This window comes from Dermacentor silvarum, chromosome 10, assembly GCF_013339745.2.
Source record: "Dermacentor silvarum isolate Dsil-2018 chromosome 10, BIME_Dsil_1.4, whole genome shotgun sequence".
NCBI classification, from domain to species: Eukaryota; Metazoa; Arthropoda; class Arachnida; order Ixodida; family Ixodidae; genus Dermacentor; species Dermacentor silvarum.
Window position 1 is genome coordinate 50060985 of NC_051163.1, and position 19866 is coordinate 50080850.

The 19866-nt window shown below is 46.5% G+C and overlaps 3 protein-coding genes and 1 long non-coding RNA gene across 22 annotated transcripts in view; 1 reads left to right on the forward strand and 3 right to left on the reverse strand.

The window, feature by feature from the left end:
• The window catches only part of LOC119431215 (uncharacterized), a 635270-nt gene extending 632213 nt beyond the window's left edge, over window positions 1-3057 (reverse strand). The window contains exon 1 of the mRNA XM_049657802.1: window positions 3026-3057. The gene's annotated coding sequence lies outside the window, so the exon portion shown is untranslated. The remainder of the gene's footprint in view (window positions 1-3025) is intronic.
• The window catches only part of LOC119431222 (TNF receptor-associated factor 3), a 276207-nt gene that overhangs the window by 110322 nt on the left and 146019 nt on the right, over window positions 1-19866 (reverse strand). The window contains exons 1-2 of one of the 17 annotated variants that reach the window (XM_037698694.2): window positions 2697-3214; window positions 1-1260 (exon numbers count right to left, since the gene is read on the reverse strand). The exons of 13 other annotated variants lie outside the window; for them this stretch is intronic. In XM_037698694.2, the coding sequence (XP_037554622.1) occupies window positions 100-1260; window positions 2697-2990 (1455 nt within the window). In that variant the 5' untranslated portion in view covers window positions 2991-3214 and the 3' untranslated portion in view covers window positions 1-99. Of the gene's footprint in view, window positions 1261-2696; window positions 3234-19866 lie in introns of those variants that run through there. 3 more of the 17 variants (XM_049657810.1, XM_049657817.1, XM_049657816.1) reach the window with 3 other exon arrangements.
• LOC125940984 (uncharacterized) overlaps window positions 1-19866 on the forward strand; it is a 109260-nt gene that overhangs the window by 86434 nt on the left and 2960 nt on the right. The gene's annotated exons all lie outside the window — the stretch shown is intronic.
• Window positions 9343-19213, reverse strand: LOC119431223 (TNF receptor-associated factor 6). 2 transcript variants are annotated; one of them, XM_049657831.1, is made up of 3 exons: window positions 19068-19213; window positions 14380-14696; window positions 9343-11132 (listed from the first exon to the last, which is right to left on the reverse strand). In XM_049657831.1, the coding sequence occupies exons 2-3, from the start codon at window positions 14671-14673 to the stop codon at window positions 10281-10283; spliced, it is 1146 nt and encodes a 381-aa protein (XP_049513788.1). In that variant the 5' UTR covers window positions 14674-14696; window positions 19068-19213; the 3' UTR covers window positions 9343-10280. The 2 variants fall into 2 exon arrangements, with proteins under 2 accessions (XP_049513788.1, XP_049513787.1); XM_049657830.1 differs by lacking the exon at window positions 19068-19213 and adding an exon at window positions 17285-17526.

Genomic DNA, 19866 nt, shown 5'->3' on the forward strand with positions numbered 1-19866 from the left:
AGTGCTAATTTTATTTCGGAGAACGGACATCAGATCTTCGCTAAGGTCATGTCACACACATAGGAAGTGGCAAGCAGGATTCAGCAGTGCAATACAGATTCAGGCATGGCGAACATTAGGTATTTCAGGGATTCCTCTAACCCCGCGGACCACTTCTTCATCGTCGAGATCGATCCGGAACACCATCTTTCCTTCTCGAAGGAAACCACCATTTTTAAGGGAATCAATGTCTATCCTGAATCCGAGGCGAAAGTGCGCCAATGAGTCTTCTCCGTGCTTGCAGAAGCAACGCAACAAATCACGCTTCTTTTCTGCCATATTTCCCACGCTCATCCGCCAAAGAGGCGGCAAACACCTAGAGTTCACCAGCATCCCGTAAAACTCGATCTCCACAGTGAGATCAGAAATAAAAATATTGGAGTGCTTCCAGACGGCAAGCGTAAAGTACGTGTCCCTCATGTGCCACACCGTAATCTGAGCAAGCTTTCTCCGTCCCTGCTGCCACTGAATAATTTCGTCACAGTTTTCCAGTGTCAAGACATAAGTCATACTCCCAGTTGCTTTAACCCTAGCGGGTGTCGTTGACAGCGTACTGGTTAAATGCCGCATGTCACCGTCCAAAGGCTTACAATGAGCAATCACGCGGCTGGAATCAGGCTGCGGGGAAGTTTGCCGCAAGCGTTCCAGAACATCGTGTGACTGGTGGGCTAAGTGTTCCAACTTTCGAAGTATCAGCGCCTTTTCCGTGCGCAACGACAGCGACGACGACGTGCTGGCTTCCTCCGCTGCATTTTGCTGACAGGTCAACTTGTGTGACGTGGTCGATGAGATCGTGGCGCCGATTTGAGCCATCTCACTTTTCAGATTGTGCTTGTGTGCACCGAGCTCGCGAGTCATCTCAACGAACCTGGCTTCCTGGCTTCTGACTTGTTCTGTAAGATCATTCAACCGACCCTGAATCACTGGCAGCAGCTGGTCGTGGTTGGCATGCGCCAAAATAGGCTTCCGATCTTCAAGGGCAGCGCTCACGTCTTCACGGGTCAGTGCTATAGGTTCCGAGGACGGGTACCCTGTGATCGCGGTACGAACACCGGGAATGCATCCGGCCACGTAGTGCGTTGGCAGCACCCTGTGCTGGACTCTCTCGCCACATCGCAAACATTCCACGGAGTGAAATGTGCAATCGTTCTCGTAGTGGCCCAGCATATGGTTCATGGTGCCCGTGTACTCGCAGCCATGTGCTTTGTTCCAGCAGTGCACCTGTATAAAAAAAAATAAGAGGGCGCAGGCGGTGACCTTCAGACAACTGCAGACACTCACGTACCCTAATCCGGCACAATACCACAGACTCTACCCTGCTACATACCCGACAAATTTATGCAAGGTCTGTCATAGTGAGATAGCCAATTTAAGTCACATGCTCTGGGACTGCAACGAAAACCCGCATGGTGCTAACTCCAGAACCCTTCCGCCGCGGTTGGCCGCTGCCTTGCGCAGCCCCAGCCTCGGCGATCAAATCTGGGCCGTCCAGCAGGCCCGCGAGGCGGCGGCGAGGCAACACCTCGACGGTCCCCACGTGGGAGACTTAAGGCCCCGTCGGCGAAAGCTCTGCGGGACTATCAATAAAGTTGTTACCAACCAACCAACCAAGCTAGCATATATATATATTTTTTTTTTTGCAGACAGAATATGTTTTACTACAGGCACGTTGGATCGCGGTCCCTAACTTTTAGAACGTATCTTTAGATGAAGTCCATTGTGAACCAGTGTATGCGGGACATTCTGTAGGGAAGTAAACATGCTAAAAATCATCCAACAGTATATGTCGCTGTCAAAACGACAAATAGGCAACAAACATGAATATTACATGAAGGCGAATCACTTCATTATGCTTCTAAATAGTAAGATAGCTACGCTTACACAAAAGGCAGGCTCGGTAAGCCCGATTCCAGGTAAAAAGACAACAGACTTCAACTACTCTTTGAGCTCCTAATTACAGCGAAAAGCAGCAATGTTATGCATTGAAAACCGCCATCTTCTCGTCGCTTGCTAGCTTGCTTTTCAAATAAATGCGCTCATGCACTAGGAGTCAAGAAAGCGGTTATAAGGCGGTTGGCTGGAGGAAACGGATCGCGGTAAAGCAATAAAGTCTTAAAGAAAGAATTTGAAGTAACGCTATCCTTCATAAGAATCACTGGTGAAGTTAACTTTGTGATGCACCCAACTTCATTTCCTCATGTTTCAGTGCGAAGTTCAAGAGAAGGGAGATTAATGCTTGAAGCGAAAGTGATTATCACTAAATGAAACAGACCAAGTACACTTTGAATGTTGCGTCGAAACGACAAAGCCGAAACGTCACTGTAACGTCACATATTTTAAAGTATTGGAATTTTTTTTAACGTTTGGTCGGTCACACAACAAAATGAATAAATATCGTGTTCATACCGAATATTTTACTTGAGCCTACAGGAAGTTTGCGTTTTTCTATTATGTCAGTTTTGACAGACGCTAAAATGGAACATTTAATGAGGATGAAATAGTACATTACAGTTGGGTAAAAGGAAAGCAGGCACTATTATCGTTAGGCATGCATATATGCAGTCGCGCAACTAATACTAATGCATCATTGCTCTCCCTGTCCTCCACTCCCTCCCCTTAAGAAATAGAACGACTGAAATGGCCTTTTCCCTCCTCACCTTCAAGGTGTTCGCTGTCTTGGTAAGAAATTCATAACGCACGCACTCCGCGTCTTCGAATTGCACCTGATCCAACGGACACTGTCCAACGCTTCCTTGTAATCTGGCTGCGTGGCAGGATTGGCACAGAGCGTGTGAGCACGGCAACAACACCGTCCACTTTGGAATCACGCCGCAGAGGCCGCACACTCGTGAATTCGGCACCTCGTGGACGAACCGCGTCGGTCGCCAGTTGACGCCGGCCACGACGTGGTCGCGAAAACGGTGTACCCGTCCTGTTCCATGATCCGGCATGGCGGTGTGTTCAGGCACGAATCCTACGCTCGCACAAGAGCGCAGTGGCTTTTTCACCGAGCTTATCGCTACTGAGTGGTCTGGTGCACTCGGGGTGAAGAAGCGTAAAGAAGATATAAAATGTTCCCTGCACCCACTATCGCGTACAATGCCGAACACGTTTCGCAGTTAGATTTTGCAACGCGGCAAGGAACAGTGCTTCGTTATCGTCGGCGACAGCCGTTCCATAGATCTACCGGCGATCCCCCAACAACAGGTGCATATACTTTCGGCTTGTTCTATTGTCACGTGGCATCGTCCCGCTATTCGCAATGGCTAAGCAACTGAGACGCGACAAGAAAAATACTGATTTCTGATCGCCAGTGAGGTAATCGCCATTGACGTTGTTAATGAAGCTTCCACATGTAAACTGATATCAGTGAAAGAAGAAAGCAACTATAGACGGATACCGTATTTAAACTAAGGAAGCAGACGTCTTTATAAAAGAACACGATTACATTCATTAGTTTAGCCGCCTTCCGAGGCACACACAAGGACACTCCGGTTGGGCAGAAGGAACAGCGCCCTGTCGGCTACCAGGCGTCTCACAACGCTCGTGTGACGAAAGGCTCTGGCAGATGGCGTTGCAGGCGCTGCACCTTGATTGCGCACGAGATAAGACCGACGACAAACCATTGACGTTACTCTGCGCCGATTTAATGTAATATATATTATACTATCTAACATGTATTATCTATAATCGCAGAACAGTATAACAATCTCTGAGATTGTATATATAAAGATACCAAATTTACATATGAACGTCATGCGGATCACACGGAGTAAAGATCATACAAACTCATAAAGGGTAATTTGATATAGATGCAAGCTTGTGTCGCTGCTCAATATACTGACGTTATAGGTAATGTTAACAGATACTGCTTCATGTTGTGTGGTTGCTATAGACCAGAATTCCCAGCTCGGGTAAGCATCAGCCATGTTTCTGTTAAGATGATGATGATGATGATGATTACTGTGGGAACGGGGCCGGCGGCAGCGGGCCACGAAGTGCATTTGCAGTTGGTCGCCTGCGATGGCCGGTTCCGAAAGTGCTGCAGACGTGTTGCCGCCTCTGAATGCCGGTAATTGTGTCTTCGCGATCCCATTACAGGTCACCGAAATATACCACTGAGATAATTAAGCGATAACGCCCTGCGGCACAGTCTGCTTGAGCGTATAGCTGCATTGTCGTCTGCTTCTCTGCTACGCATCCGTTGGACCAGTCGGCCAGTTGCCCAAGCTATTTTCTGTGAAGTCTGTGTATACACACACACGGTTATTTGGGGCTTGAGGCATTGCATGAAAGTATACTAGGCGATATCTAGTGCGCTATAGTTCTTGTATTTGAAACGTGTGCATATTTGTGCAGCGTATCATACCACCATTCATCGTGCTGCATACTTAAAAACCCTGCTTTGTCGTCTCGATCGTTTGGTGCTCTCAGCACACCACGATCGATATGAGTACAATAAACGTATATTCTAGGTTTTGCACGCAGTCGTAGGGAAAGCTGCAACTCATGGGTGTTTACGTCACGCTTTAAAACGCTTGAAGCAAGAATGAGCATCGTTCTGCACTGAGAGTGCACAAACCCAGCCACATAAGGAATGCGTGCTTGGAAGCAGTGCATTTTATATCCTGTGTGCAACCAGTTACACGCGATTTATTATTATTTCCCTCGTAGTCAATACAGAACACAGATTAATTTGAGTATCTATGTAAAATATCACTGAAGGGGGTACCAGCTCTGTCAGTAACGACTGACTATGCTTCTCGTGAAGCTGAGTGTGAGCATCGTAAAATCATAACAGTTGAAGCAACCACACATCGCGTGATAAAAAAAAAAAAAGTCAAGTGGGGGCATTGACCCGTGCGTAGCCGTTTTTGTGCACTCTAGTCATATGCTGCTTTCTCTCTTAGCGGTCACAAGTAGACGAATGCGGCTCATTCATGTGCACGAATAACTAAGGGCACAAAATCCATCAAGTTCCGTGCAGTCTTGTTTATTTGCAGTAACGGGACAAGCACTGCGCAAATTACGAAGTCGACACGCACACTCGAGCGGTTTCCGCCTACCTTTCTTCCATATCGAAACGCAGTTTCATGTGCGGGTGCACCTCCATGCGCTTTCACTCCAGAATGTGAACCGAGCAGAAGAACAATGAAATGCACTGAAAGGTCGTAAACGGTGTTGTATGCTGTTATCGCGGGTCCGCAGCGGGGGGAAGGCATGACGAACACTGTCGCGTAGCTTACGGCAACAAAACGAACACCCACACGATCAAGCTTGCTTGTCATAAATTTTTTTCTGTTTTAAAACCACTATCATATAGTGCCGTCTCTTAGGCGCCGCAGGAAACTCGTGCAGCCGAATGTACTTCACACAAACACAAACTTCTTGTGCCTCCGTGAACATCGATCGCAGGGCTTCTTGCATGAGCAGCTCCCTCGTTCGCTGGTTGTTGGTGCAGCCAACGACGGCGCAGTGCGGCTCGGACGAACAACATTTGTACATCCCGCTCAGCAGATGCCGCAAGAACACGTCCAAAAACACGCACTGCAAGTGCTGACATTTTCGTCCGTCTCCCGCGGTCCTCACCAGAATGAAACCACCACACGTGAATGAATTAAGTTCACATCTTTTCCTGGACGGGGCTGAATCATCGTCACTCCAAAAGAACCCACCATATCCCGAACCCGAGCAGTTTTTCCGCACTCTTAATAACCATGAGTATGTTGGTGTTACGGTGCAAGTGGAATAAGTAGGGGCGTACGCAACGTAACGTTTGACGCTTCACGCACCTACACCTCTTGTAAAGCATTGACTGTTTGCACCACTCCATGGATGCGTTGATAACTGTACTTTAGCGTAAATGTCATTTGACACTTGCGTCCGCACCTTAGACGCAGGTGTCCTTCATTATGGTACTCCGACGCGTGCGAATGCCACATTGCTCGAGCACGACAGCTATGTGAGACACCCCCCGCTATGTACACTCGGCGGAACACCGATACAGACCCTGATAAAGACCCTTATGCAAACTTCATAGAAACCCTGGTCAAGTAGCAAGGAATCTAGGTCCACGTGCCGCATATGAGTGACAGTGCGGGTAGCGTTATAGTGCCAGTGTGGTTAGCGTTATAGCGTGAGAGCGCGTGAAAGCGTTATCATCTTCGACACCTAGCCTGACCTAGCTCCCACGTCCTTGATGGGACTGTCTGCAGGAACAGCCCACGTTACAAATTACCATTGCGAGGACCTTGTACTTCTTTATATAGATTGGCCCATCAAGTAGTAGTACATTTCTCTTAGGTGTTTCAGGCGGTGGGTGAGACCATCAGTCCAATGGTTCCAATGGTCGGTGCGGCTCGCTGGGCTTGATCGAGAAGCGCCCTCTGGTTCTCTCAATTTTCGCTAGGAAGTCAGACCTGGCGGTGCCTGGCGGTTCCTGTTACTTGACATTTGCGCCGTAAGGAGCGAATTGCAATTTGGAGGACGTAGTTTACGTACTGGTGAAGAGTTGACCATGAGCCCACCAAGTAAGTACAATGAATTGCGCACACTCTTTTGCCGATGTTATAAAACAGACGAAATACGGTGTTGGCTACTGCTTTATTTATTTATTTATTTATTTATTTATTTATTTATTTATTTATTTATTTATTTATTTATTTATTTATTTATTTATTTATTTATTTATTTATTTATTTATTTATTTATTTAAATACTCTCAATGCCATTGCGGCGTTACAGAGAGGAGTGAGACAAGTTCAAAATGGCAGTCTTGAATGATGCATGCTCAGGCTTGCTGGCGATGGATGCGGTGAGGTGACTCCATTCGGATGATGTCTTCGGCACGTAGGAGTGGAAGTACATGTTGGTCTGGCCGAACCGCGCTTGAAACTTTAAGTTATGGTCGACGCGGGATGAAAGGTAACAAGGTGGCAAGAACAATGTGTGCGATTCAGTTCAGGATTCGTAAGATTTTGTGAAAGAGACATAAGCGTGCCTGATTCCTTCCGATAGAAAGATTAGGGAGGCTTAGCGAATTTTTTTATAGAAGTGATGCTGGCGGTGCGAGAATAATTAGAAACAATGAACTAAGCTGAACGAGTTTGGATGGCTTCTAGTGCGTTTACAAGTGTAGAAGGAGTGAGGATCCCAGATTGAAGAAGCGTGCTTGGCCTTGAACAGGTGGTACAGTTACATATTGAAACATATTACAGTGGCACGGCGTAACAATATACAGCTTCGTGTGCTTTCGCACATACGTTCGCTGACGAAAGAGTGGAAGAACAATAATATACGGCACAGCGACCTCATCATCTACAAGTCAAAATAACACCACGACATTACATAGAAGCTCTCCCAGCAGCAATGTGAACAACAACAATAACGCATAACACAGCGAGATCAGAAACACTTAAGCAACAATGCGAACACCAATAAGATCACAATATACATAGCGACTGTACAACTAAACAACGCTCTCATAAACGCAACGTTTTTTTTTTTCTTACATGGGTTATAAATACACAACATGATGCTGTTTTGAAAAACAAAAATTTACCACTCTACGCAATTCAAGTGCAGCAGAAAGCACCTAAGTACGCAGTTAAGTGGAAGGTTAAGCCAGTTGATCGCCTAGGCGGAGTAGGCAAGCAATGGATGACAAAATTACCGAAGAATAAAAACGAATGTTTTCCAAATAAATGTGCTAAGGGAGGAGATGGGTAAAATCATTAGGAATACAAAAATGGGTGTCTACAATGCTTCTCAAGGGATAAAAACTTGAAACTCGCACTTGCAGACAAGGCGGACGCTTTCATCGTCATGAGCGCCGATAAGTACTGAACAAGCGTGGGAGGCCATAATTAATAATTTTACTGAAAGCGAGGTTAACTTGCAGACGTTGTCCAATACGAAAAAAAAGAGGCAGTATAACAGCGTGCGGGAGACTAAAGCTCAGGGAACAGGAGAAACAAAACTCAAGGGTACTTAGGTATCCCTACGTGGATGAATGGGAATGCTTTGCGACATCTTTCCGATGAAGACTCGTTTTACGAAACGTAACGGTATTGTTTTCACGTTGACTTGTTCCATTTCTCGTATCACGTGCCTCGGCCTCATTCGTGTACTTGCGTGGACGTCCAAAGGAACCGGGCGTAGCTACTGACTCAGAAGTAAAAGATTTGTCCAAGCGGGGCCAAATACGTATTCCAAGCTATCCAAACATTCCGCTCATGAATTGAATCGGGATTAGTGTGTTCTGCTCGTTGTACTTTATTCGGCAAATATTTTGAAGCAACGGCTTGTCAGTTTCTGACTCAGTGAAGTTCCTCGGCGTGGCCACTATCTCATTATTTTCTGCCTAATCGCTCGCGGGTGTGCTCAGTTCCGATAGATTTTCTCTTGCTGCGTACAAGGCTTGAAACGTAGCTATTCTGTACTTTGCAATACCTTGTAGCAAATATATATTACAGCTAGTAACTCGCTTACTCTTGTGGACCGTCACGAAACATTCAGCTTCGACCATTTGTGCGCTATCGATGTAGTACCGTCACTTATTGAGCGTATATAGTACGCACACGTTCACGTGTGCGCCCATTCACTTATTCTTGATACGTCGGCGATAGAGTGGGCGTAAGTTTTCCTGCCATTTGTGACAGATGTGTATAGATAACGTGCGCGGAACTTACTATGACAGGAAGCGGCGCTACTCCCTTTGTCATTGTTTAACGAGTGGTACTCACTTTTGCCGACGTTCTGGGGCTGAAGCCCTTCCATTGAAGGTTAGCAATACAACACTGACGGATGAGCAAATTTCTGTATCCTCGAGGAAAGCCGTACATCTGGAAGTGCCGGTAACACGTACGGACAATTGCAGCAGCGGTCCGCGAACTTGGTCACACAGATTCATTCCATTCCTTAACATGCCAGTCACTATTTTTGCAGCTATTAACTGCACACGTCTTCAATCCACATGATTCAATCTAGCATGATTGGAGCACAGTGCATTAGCAAAAGCTAAGCTGCATTTCCGACAGCTGATCGCACAGAAGCAAGGTAGAAGCGGCAATGGTTTCGTATTCGTGCGCGGCCGCTGAGGAGACGTATGGCGCGCCGCCGTGAGCGCCATCTCGTTTCTCTAAAACAAACTGCTCCGCGAAAAGGGTCAATAGAGTGCTGCGCTTTCGCTGGCGCGGCGTCGCCGTGCCGACCGCGCACGCGCGTCAACGCTAGGTCGGACTTTAAAGTGGCCTTGAGCGTTGCACGGGAGCGGGTGGCTTTGAGCCGTCGTCGGCAAGCGGCGTCTGACCACCCCGCGGATATCGCCCGGCGAGCTGCTTCACTGGAGAGAGTCCAGAATGCCAAGCGCGTGAAGCTCGCGTCGGAGACTGAGGAGAAGCGAGCCGCTCGGCTTGAAGAAAGCCGGAATCGGAACCCCAACCGTAGACAAAGGCAGGCTTTGTACGAAAAAAAGAAAAAAAACCAAGCTTTCGCTTTGCATGTCCACGGTTAGCTGAGCTAAGCCGCAGCAACTTTTATAACGGCCTGTTGTCCACGGAAACTTCGGCTCCCGATAGGCGCTTCGCTACATATTTAATTATAATCAGGTATCTCGCTATTATCACAGAATGTCAGCAGCAATCGTATTTCGCATTACCAGTAACGTCTTTTTTGTAGTAACATCAAGTTCATGGTTCGGTCTTTCGTGAACTTAAATTAGGATTCGAATAGCTAATCGTCGCATGGAGCACATGTCTCATGGCCTCATTGAGTATCGTGGAGTACGAGCTCCTGTGGCGACCGTGATGTCGCTGATTGGGTACTTTTTCCACACGTGGGCCTTTCATTTTTTTTTTTTTTTTTTGGGGGGGGGGGGGGGGGCTCGATGCCTGCTTATTTGGATTTGGGAACCGGCGACCCCGGTTCTAGAAGCTACATTTAGCTGCTAATGACAACTCGAAACTTCAGTTCATCGTTTCGAAGGAACCCTTCCGACTTCAATGGAAGTAATTTCGTCTTGAAGTGGATTCCAGTAAATGGATATCCTGACCGAAGTTTTTGCATGAGGTAATCCTTAGACTCTTCGTCGTGAATCACCCACACGCTGAAGGCTGCCGTCAGTAGGCGTGATGTTTCGAGGAACCCGTCGCACACTAGGCTAAGTATCAAATGCTCAACTCCCTCCCTTTTGCCGGCTGAGAGATAGAAAACGAAGTGCGTATCTCTGTGATGACACTGCGTCACCGCCGCGAACTTGCGACATGGCCCTGGATGGTCGAATAACTGAGAGGCGTTTGTCTTACGGTCAGCAGGTACGTCCCGCGTTCCCACACAGTGCCGCGATTCAATGAACTCGAGAGAGTTTTGTTCACCACGTGGCAAAACGCAGGTCCAACCGGTTTGCAAAAGACAGAAGTCTTTCGCCGGTCTGAATGCATTTCTTGACGCAAGTCTTCGAGCGAGGAGAACATCGCGTGGGACAAGAGCTCCAACTTCCGCAGGATGAGCTTCTGCTCAAAGCTCCATGGTAACAACATGGACTCTTGAATGACTCCTCCTTCAAGAGGGTCAGCCGTGTCTTGGTGAACAAGCGTTTCCTGCTTCGAAGAGCCACACTCTTGCCCATCTGAATTGCGACCTTCTCTGAAGAATGACGCCGAGGACACACTGCCGACCAGTTGGGCCATTTCTTCACTCAACCTTCGTTCGAATTCTGTGATTGAGCGGGCCACTTCCAGCAACTGCATGCCTTGCTTCTTCCCGTGTTCAACGAGTTCGTTTATTTGAGACTGGAGAGCCGGCAGTTGATCGCGGTGAGGGTCGCTCAGCAGCGTCTTCAATTCTGTCAGGACTTGGTTGAAATCCTCAGTGGTGAGCGCGCCATCTTGCGAGGGCGGCTCTCCCTCGCTTGTAGAGTGGGTCCCCGCGAGGCACGTGGACATGTAGTGTGTCGGTAGTTCTTTGTGCAGTACTTTTTCGTCACACCGCGGGCATTCAACCGCGTGAAAGTCACATTCTTCCTCGTAGTGCCTCAAAACAGCTTCCAAGGCGCCAACGAACTGGCAGCCTGTGGCTTCGTTCCAGCAGTGAGCCTGAAAATAGGGGAACGAATGAGTGACCGTTCTGATTTCACCCACAGAAATACGGACAGTGCACATTTTCACCGTCATTTATCAGCATGTGCAAATGTCAACTACCGTATGCTCGTGTAAGGGCCGCACTTTTTTTTTTCGTCGCAATTTTGACGAGATGCGGCTCTTACATGGAGAGGGGCTATTGCGGCTCGACATTTCCGACCATGCGTAATCCCCTGATCTGTCGCTCTACCAAAAATAGCGAAGCAAGCTCTATTGTTTTTGAAATGATTTATTTGTGTCGATCATTTGCTCTCTATATTGACCACCGATGTACGTTTTTTTTTTTTTTTCAGCGCAAAACAACATGCTTGCAATGCTGCTCGGCCCCAACCTTACGTCTGAATGCAGCACGGCACGTTATCAGATGTTCTCATCCATATAGTGCGCACGCACTAAAATGCAGCTGGTCAGACTGGTTCTATAGGGGGCGTGCCTCACTATTTCCAGATTTTTAAAGAATTATTTGCGTATTTTGGCTGAAAAGTTGCGGGTGCAGTTTTACACGGTTGTCGCCCTTACTGGAGTATAAGCGGTATTATGGACACAACTAAAATTCATCGTTAAAGTATCCAGCGCACAGGCAGCGACTAACCAGGCGACTAGCTATTTTCAGCATGGGAAAATGGCGACTGTTACGCTTGCAATTAATACTTCATTGTTAAAGTAGCCAAGACACAGGCTGCCACTAGCCAGTCTGTTTAGAATAATTCTAATATCGTTAACCAATAGTATAAGTTAAATAAAAAAAACGCTCTATTTTCGGGAAAAGACGTAATTCCATTCCCATTCAATTCCGAGGAAAATGCGCTTAATTCCATTCCAATTCCATTCCTCCAGGCGTTGTCGTCATTCCAATCCCGTTCCATTCCGGGGTCGCGATAATGTGGAATAATTCCGGAGTCATTACAATTCCGGAGTGGTAACTCCGCAACACTGGTTCCGAGCCATTGGTGTTGAAACCGCCTTGAGACTCCCTATAGTCTTGTGGTGCGAACGCATTCCTGTCGTACCACACGGTGGGCCAATTGATAATGCACAAATGTGACGCTAAATATCGCCACACGATCGATTTTAACATGTTCGTTGTTTGTTTTTGTTTTAATCCGAAGTGTTCCTTAATACCTTGTGGTCAACGACCCAAGGTTATACAGCGTTAATACTTCAATGTCGGATTCACTTTTATAAAGCACAAGTGGTGACCAATGCTGAGGGACGTAGGCTAAAAGCCACGGAAGAATTGACAGAGCCTCGTCTCCCTCTCACTTTGGACGCAGGAAACCGTATTGTAGCTCCTGCTACCGCGTATATTATAAAGGTAAGCTACAAGGCGCACGCCGTCGAATAAACGTGACGATAAATTTTACAGGCACATTGTGCTTCTTTTATTATTGGAGAAATACTTGAACAAAAGTCACAGAACAGCCTTGAGCGACAACGAAGGCTCTACAAGAAAGCATCAAAGTATGGCCACGGGCGATTTGGTTTAATAGTCATTAACACTACAGAGCTCTAGCAAACCGTTTTCTTGTACGTGCAGCCAAGCGTACATCAATTTTCAAGAATGTCTGTTGAAAAAGAAATGTCGCAGTTTCACCCGAAAGGCGAAGCATCAATTGCGACAGCAAATTTGTAGAGAGCTATACGGAGTAAGGATAGTAGTTTTATCAGCTGTATAAACTTAGACATGCATTAGCACCGGCAACACGCAGAACTGTTGTCGACGCCCATCGGCGTTTTGCCCGCGTTCGCACAAAACGCGCGCGGCGTTGGTGACTGTTGCCGGAGCCTCTGGGGGCGGCTCGGAGGTTTTCGACGAGATCAGAACGGGACACTCATCGAGCAGCGTCGGAAGTCTTTTATATAAATAAGCATTTGGTGCCGCAGCTAAACGTCGCCTCCCTTCCCCCCCCCTCCTCCTCCCCCATGGCCTTTCGCGCGTCGGATATCGGTCGCCCGACCTCAGTGTATTAGACTTTTTCCTGTGGGGATTCCTGAAAGACCGTGTGTTCCAGAGGCATATGATGAGTATTCAAGAGCTCAAGCAAGCCACTGGTGACGAAGTTGCCGCCATTGACGAGAACCTACGGAGGCGTGTGTACGACAACTTCAAGAAATGTGTGCAACAATGCATTGATGTCAATCGAGGCCATCTGCCTGATGCAGTTTTAAAAAAATAACCTTGTAATCGGTGGGAAATAAATAGCATGCTTGGTCGGATTTATAGACACTTTTACTTATTTTTTCCCTTCTTCCGTATATAATATATTTAGTTTTAAAATGTCAGTTGGCTCTGGGCTACCTTTATAAAGCATATAACTAGGATCTAGAGTCTGTGCAAGAGTGCGTTTATCTAGGACAATTATTCACAGGGGATCCTAACCATCAGAAGGAAAGTTACAGAAAAATGAAAAAAAAATTATTGCAGTCCATACGGCAGGCATTACCAAATCCTGGCTGGGAGCTCACCGTTGTCGTTCAAAACAAAAGTGTACAATCATTGTATTCCTTAACGGCAAGTCTTTATCGCAATAAAAAAAAATCATTGTATTCTACCGGTGCTACCTTACGGTGCAGAAACTAGGAGATAAGTAAAGAAACTCGAGAACAAGTTAAGGACCACGTAAAGAGCGATGGAGCGAAACATCTTAGACAAGAAGGGAGCGGTGTGCATCAGAGAGCAAACGCGAATAGCCTATATTCCTGTTGACAATATGAGAAATAAATGGAGCTTGGCAGACCATGTAATGCGGAGGGTAGATAACTCTCTCCTCTGCTCTGAGATTGAGATTGGGCAAGACAGATAACTCTCTCTCCTGCCCAATCTCTCACTTCCTAGGTCAGTCGTCGCACTGTTAACGAAAAATAATTCAACATTCAAAAAAATTCCGGGGTGTTACGTGCCAAAACCACCATTTGATTAAGAGGCGCTGTAGTGGGCAACTGCGGAATAATTTCGGCAACCTGGGCTTCTTTCACGTGCATCCAAAGCACGGTACACGGGTGTTTCTGCATTTCGCCCCCATCGAAATGCGACCGCCGCGGCCGGGATTCGACCCCGCGACCTCGTGCTTAGCACCGCAACACCACAGCCACTAAGCAACCACAGCAGGTGGGAGTTGTATAATGCAAAAAAAAAAGAGAAAAAAAGCATGACAAACATTTTGCATTGGTATTCCGTAACGTGTACATAATGTTCTTGTACCTTGAGCTGACTTGCCTTCCTGGCAGGTAAGGCAATCAGGGAGCAGTCGTGCTCCTCGAACGGCTCTCGGTCCAAGGGACACAAGCCATTGCCTTCTACGGCGCTGCCCGTATGGCATGGCTCGCACAGGAGGTGCGCGCAGGGAAGCAGCACCATGATCGATGGAATCATGCCGCACAGGAAGCATACGTGCGCCTGCGGAACATCTTCGGCAAACCGGGTAGGCCTCCAGTTGACGCCGCCGACAGCATGCGCACGGACCCGGTACAGCCTCGTTCGTCCCTGATCAGGCATGGCGGCGCTGCGAACCGCTATCACTGCAGTGAATAATGAAAGTGGACTTTGAGCACACTCTCCAATCCCTCCAACTGTTAATGTTCAGCGTCAAACTTTCGTCGCGTCGCCTACTTCAATATATCAACCCCCCCCCCCCCCACCCCTTCCCCAAAAACACACTGGCCATCTCTCATTCTCTCGACGCTTTTACAGTCTTTCACGAATCGAAAGATCAATGTGCAAAGCGCAAGAGATAGCGACAACGGGTGGAGAGGGTGCGGGAGAGGGAACGAGCTATAAATAAAAAAAAAGGAATAAGTGTTATCTTCGAGTATGCAGCGAGTTTTTCTGAGCGCATTCTCGCACAGGCTTATCACCGCGTTGGTCGGCCAAGTGAAGCGGGCTGCTTCGCGGAAGGTTCCCTGAATTGCCTCTGACTAGCAGTCGGTGGCGATGCACGCAACAAAATCACGCCTAATAGATTTCGAGCAAGCTGAGGCACGTATCTGTACAGTTTTTAAGCGTTATAAGTGCACCAGAAGCATACGCAAACTGTCGAATCGACGGCGCGTGCTCGCGAACTATTCTATAACCCCGGCGGGGTCCGAGCCGCACGCACGCGCAGTTATTTCGCCAGCAGATGTTCCACGATTTGCTTATGAAGCATCATGGACCACGCTATCTTTGCAGCGTGCGTAACGTACAATGGTTGTTCGCGCGATAAATCTGTAGACGCTGGACGACACATGTCTGTAGGCTTGTCGCCATGCGGCGATGTCGGCAATCCTGCCAATATCCTTCTGAGACCCGAACACAATTATGTGTTGTAATCGCTCTTGAAAGTGGTTTTTATTGTCTACTGTTACGCTATCAACTTGAAAAACATTTTTTTTTAAATTTTAAGTACCACACTTAGATGCCAAATACTAAGTCTCCATGTACGAGAACATCTCCTCGCGTTTGCTGTGGTAAAAACTAAATTTCATTGCTAAAACACAGACATGAAGACGGAACTACGTGTAGTACATTGCCATGTTGCTGGCGCGTCCATTATTTTCACGCAATATCGGTGATTTCGAAACACACCTCAAGTTTGTTTTTGGCCGTCTGGCACGACACAGAGGTCTAGATGAATTCAGTGTCAAATTCCTCGAAAGCCGGTGACAAGAATTTGAGTAAACCACTTCTTTACAGTTACATATGCATCGTGCTTTATACCCAGAATGAACATTTTGCGTAATCACTTGCGAGTGAACTTACAAAAAATGTAGAAGGCAATGTGCAATCTATTGTACCAGGGGTCTTAGGTGTATCTACTGAATAAAAGGACAGGCGTGTTCCCGCTATGGCTACAGGTTACCATAACCTTATCTGTAGGAGGAAAAAAAAAAACGCTTCACTTTTGTGGGAGAGCACGGGCCCAGTTTAGATGGTAAAAATTTTTACGCAACTGTACTGAACAGTCCTTTGCTTCCATAAAGATTTGGGGATCGAAAATGGCGACGAACAGAATAAAATGTGAATGTTAGACTAAGTAAACGACTGTTGGGGGGATTGTCGAATAAGGGTTTTGCACTAAGATTTGTACGGTTGGTAAATTGATTAATACCGCATACGTTTCCCTATCCAACACCTAAATGACACCACATACTTGAGTAGTGGCTGGCTCACCCAACATGATGTAACATAACCGCTTTAACGGAGCTTTCGCGAGAAAGCGTTAGCTCGGGCCCAACTCTGTTGTCGCCTATTGGAATCAATGTAAAACGCAAAAACACTTTTAAGAAGAACCCCTGGATCAATTGCAATGAAATGTGTTGCATTTGAGAGAGAAATAAAATTCTAGTGACGGTCAGCAGCGGAGCTTTTAGTTAGAGCGTGAAATATTGAGAATAATTGCTGAAAATCGGTGTATTTATAAAAAAATAAAAGCACAAAGTTTACAAATGCGTGACTCTGCTCCAAAAGCAGATGTCATTGTTCTGTCAACCGCATCTTTTGGAGAATCAAACGTGCACACATTTGAAACGCGTTCTACACACCCCGTAACAATATATAAATTTACAGCTTACGTAAATTTGTTACAATGCTTATGAGTGTTTAGAAAAAGTCCTAATCGCTTAATAATGGTTAATTTCGTACCGGCGTATAATACATCAATTTAATCCGCTTGAAGTTCGGTTTACCGAAATGCGAGATCATTTTTCATTGCCGAGTTAGATCTGCACAGGTGATAGCTTCGTTTTATGAAAGAAAAGCGCGAGGCGCGTTTCCTTTGTCGCCCTTATTTGCGCCGCACCGGTTCTTATAATGAACACATTACGAAACTTAATGAGTCTAACCATCAACAAAGGGTGAACTGAGATAAACAACAAATTACGTCACATAATGCTCGCTTATAGAAGCAGTGTCAAATCGTAGACAATAATCCGGTCACCCGACACGCACAGCGAGCATATGGTTTAAGCAGGTACGGATATCTCCCTATAAATCCTAATATCCACCTATATAAACTACACGACACTTGCACGCGCAATAAACAGACACAATAACACGTGGTTGTCACTAATGCACTAAAACGCAGCAGAGGAAAGCCGAGATTGAGGAGAAGCAGCGTCCAAGTGCTTACCGCCCCAGAACTGTCAGCAGCGAAGCGCACTCATTCAAGCGTCGCCGAGGGCGTCCACATAACCGCAGCGTGACACGTGTCAACCGGGTAGAACACACGACATCGCAGCCGCTACGAGCGAGGGCGTCGCCCCAGATACGCTGCGCAGATCGACGGGCTCTCACTGGAAGAGCGAGACTTGCCGCAACCACTTTGGTATTCCTAGGGCAGCGTTGCCGGTACGCTCACTAGCTATTCCTAAAGCCCCTTGCTATTCATGTCTGCCAGCGCCGCTTTCCCTTCTTGCGGCTTCCACTTGCGTAAGCTCGAATGCTTTCTAACAAACCGCCTCCAGTACGTCACAATTAATGATCATAACTCACCTGAAATAAATGTAACATCGGGAGTACCACAGGGTTCAGTTTTAGGCCCACTTTTGTTTTTAATATACATTAATGATTTGCCTAACTGCGTTTCTTCTTCTGTGCATTTGTATGCCGACGACTGTGTACTTTACAGGGAAATATGCAACGATAACGATAAAAATATCTTGCAGACAGACTTAAATAACATCTTAAGTTGGTGCGATACCTGGCTCATGAATTTAAATCCTAACAAATGCAAACTAATGACTGTTTCTCGGCAGTACGATAGCTCCTCAACGTACAAACTAGGTGACATCGAACTCGACCATGTATCATCATACCGGTACTTGGGTGTTACTATTACCTACAACATAACATGGAATACTCACATTAATATGATCAGTAACAGTGCTAACCGCACATTGGGATACTTACGACGTAACTTTACTAAAGCCCCACCTGCCCTTAAAATGCTTCTATACAAAACTCTTGTGCGCTCGAAGTTAGAATACGCCGCTGCAATCTGGGACCCTCATCACGCAAATTTAACTAGGTCTCTAGAAATAATCTAGAATAACGCCGCACGTTTCATTCTTTCTAATTACCATCGTACAGCAAGTATAACAGCATTGAAACAATCTCTATCACTGCCATTTCTGTCACTGCGTCGTAAGTACTTCCGTCTTGGCCTCTTTCATAAGGTCTTCCATCATTCATCACTACGCACCGAGCTTATTACGCCACCCACTTATCGCTCATCCCGGATTGACCATAAACACAAAGTTAAAGGCATTTTTTGCAAAACAAACACATTTTATTTTTCTTTCATACCGCACACATCAAACGATTGGAACCACCTATCTGACGACGTTGTTTCAATTTCTGATCATTCTCTTTTTTCCCGTTCTTTATCTGCGCACCTACAATGTGATAGCACTGCTTAATCATCTCATGCATCTCTCCTCCCCACTTCTTTCTTTGTCTTTTTTTTTTTTTTTACATGTGTCGTGATGCCTGCAATTTAGTTTGCTTCATGTTTTCTTTTCTCCCTTTCCCAAATTTCTCTTACGTTCAAATTTTGCTAATAGTATTGTATAACATGATGTGTTTATTTCTGTTCTGTTTCAGTTGAGTTATATTTGTTTTAGTTGTATTTCATTTCACGTTTACAATTTGTCGCTAATACTGTATAATGCTGCATGTTTCATTCTGTTCTTTTCTTTATTTGTTACCCACTCCCCTCTGCAAAGCTTCGGCGATTGAGGGTATCGAAAATAAATAAATAAATAAATAAACTGGAAACGGCGCTTGACCTTCGAGATTCCCTCCGCGCCGTAGTAATCTCAGAGGCCCTGTTTGCGCCGCCCGGTTGGGGCGCGTGCGCGGTTCAGCGCCGCTATAAACAGCCAAGGTCGCCGTCGATCGAACAGCGCGCATACCTCGTCCGTTGTCGTCTGTCTTCGGTTTCAGCTACCCTCACGGACTCGGCAGATTTGGGTATTGCAAGCAGACGGCGTGCTGAACGGATCACCAGCTCATAACCGTCTGTGTCAAGTACTGCACCGATGTATAGGCCGCGAAAACAACTGAAAGCCCGAACGGCGGCCCCCGCACGTATGGAATCCCACTTCCCGGCAGAGAGAGAGACGTCACACCGGATGCCTGCAGCGTCATTTATCATCACACGTGACTTAATAAACACTGTTTAGACAACGCTGCAGAAGTAATTTGTCTGATGTGTTGTTGTATTGCATATGTCTACATTTGGAGTAATACTGAAAAACGACAAACCGTGTGTACACGAGTTCTCGTTTTGCTTCACCACGAATAAAAAAAAAAATGACGTACTTCCGCCGTCCTCTGCAACGTACACTCGCGCGCTGTTCAAATGCTGGCAGTAGTTTTTTGGTGCAAAATGCTGTATCTTTTCAATCGTGCCATTCTCTACTTCGTAGTTATAGTTATAGAGTTACAAGAAAAGAAAGCCGGGCGAGTTTGTAGACGTGCATGGTTGGCCTAACAGCGCAAGTAAGCGGAAAACAGTGACGTGAAGACGACTGGCCCGTGTCCAGATAACGCCTACCCTGTCGGATGGTCGTCTCGTGCCTGGTTTTGTCCTACTTACCATGTTACGCCAGTCACGCCTTTTTATACTGTTTAATTCGGAATGTTGTACTCTGTCAAATGGTTTATATTTAAAGCCTCAGAACGTCGGCAACGATGACACGGGAACCCTCT

Bases quoted from the DNA above. Each gene is read 5' to 3' on its own strand.
- LOC119431223 (XM_049657831.1), bottom strand. From the start codon at position 14,673: ATGCCTGATCAGGGACGAACGAGGCTGTACCGGGTCCGTGCGCATGCT. The intron at 11,133-14,379 runs GTACAAGAACAT...CCCTATTTTCAG, and splicing joins GGAAGGCAAGTCAGCTCAAG to GCTCACTGCTGGAACGAAGC.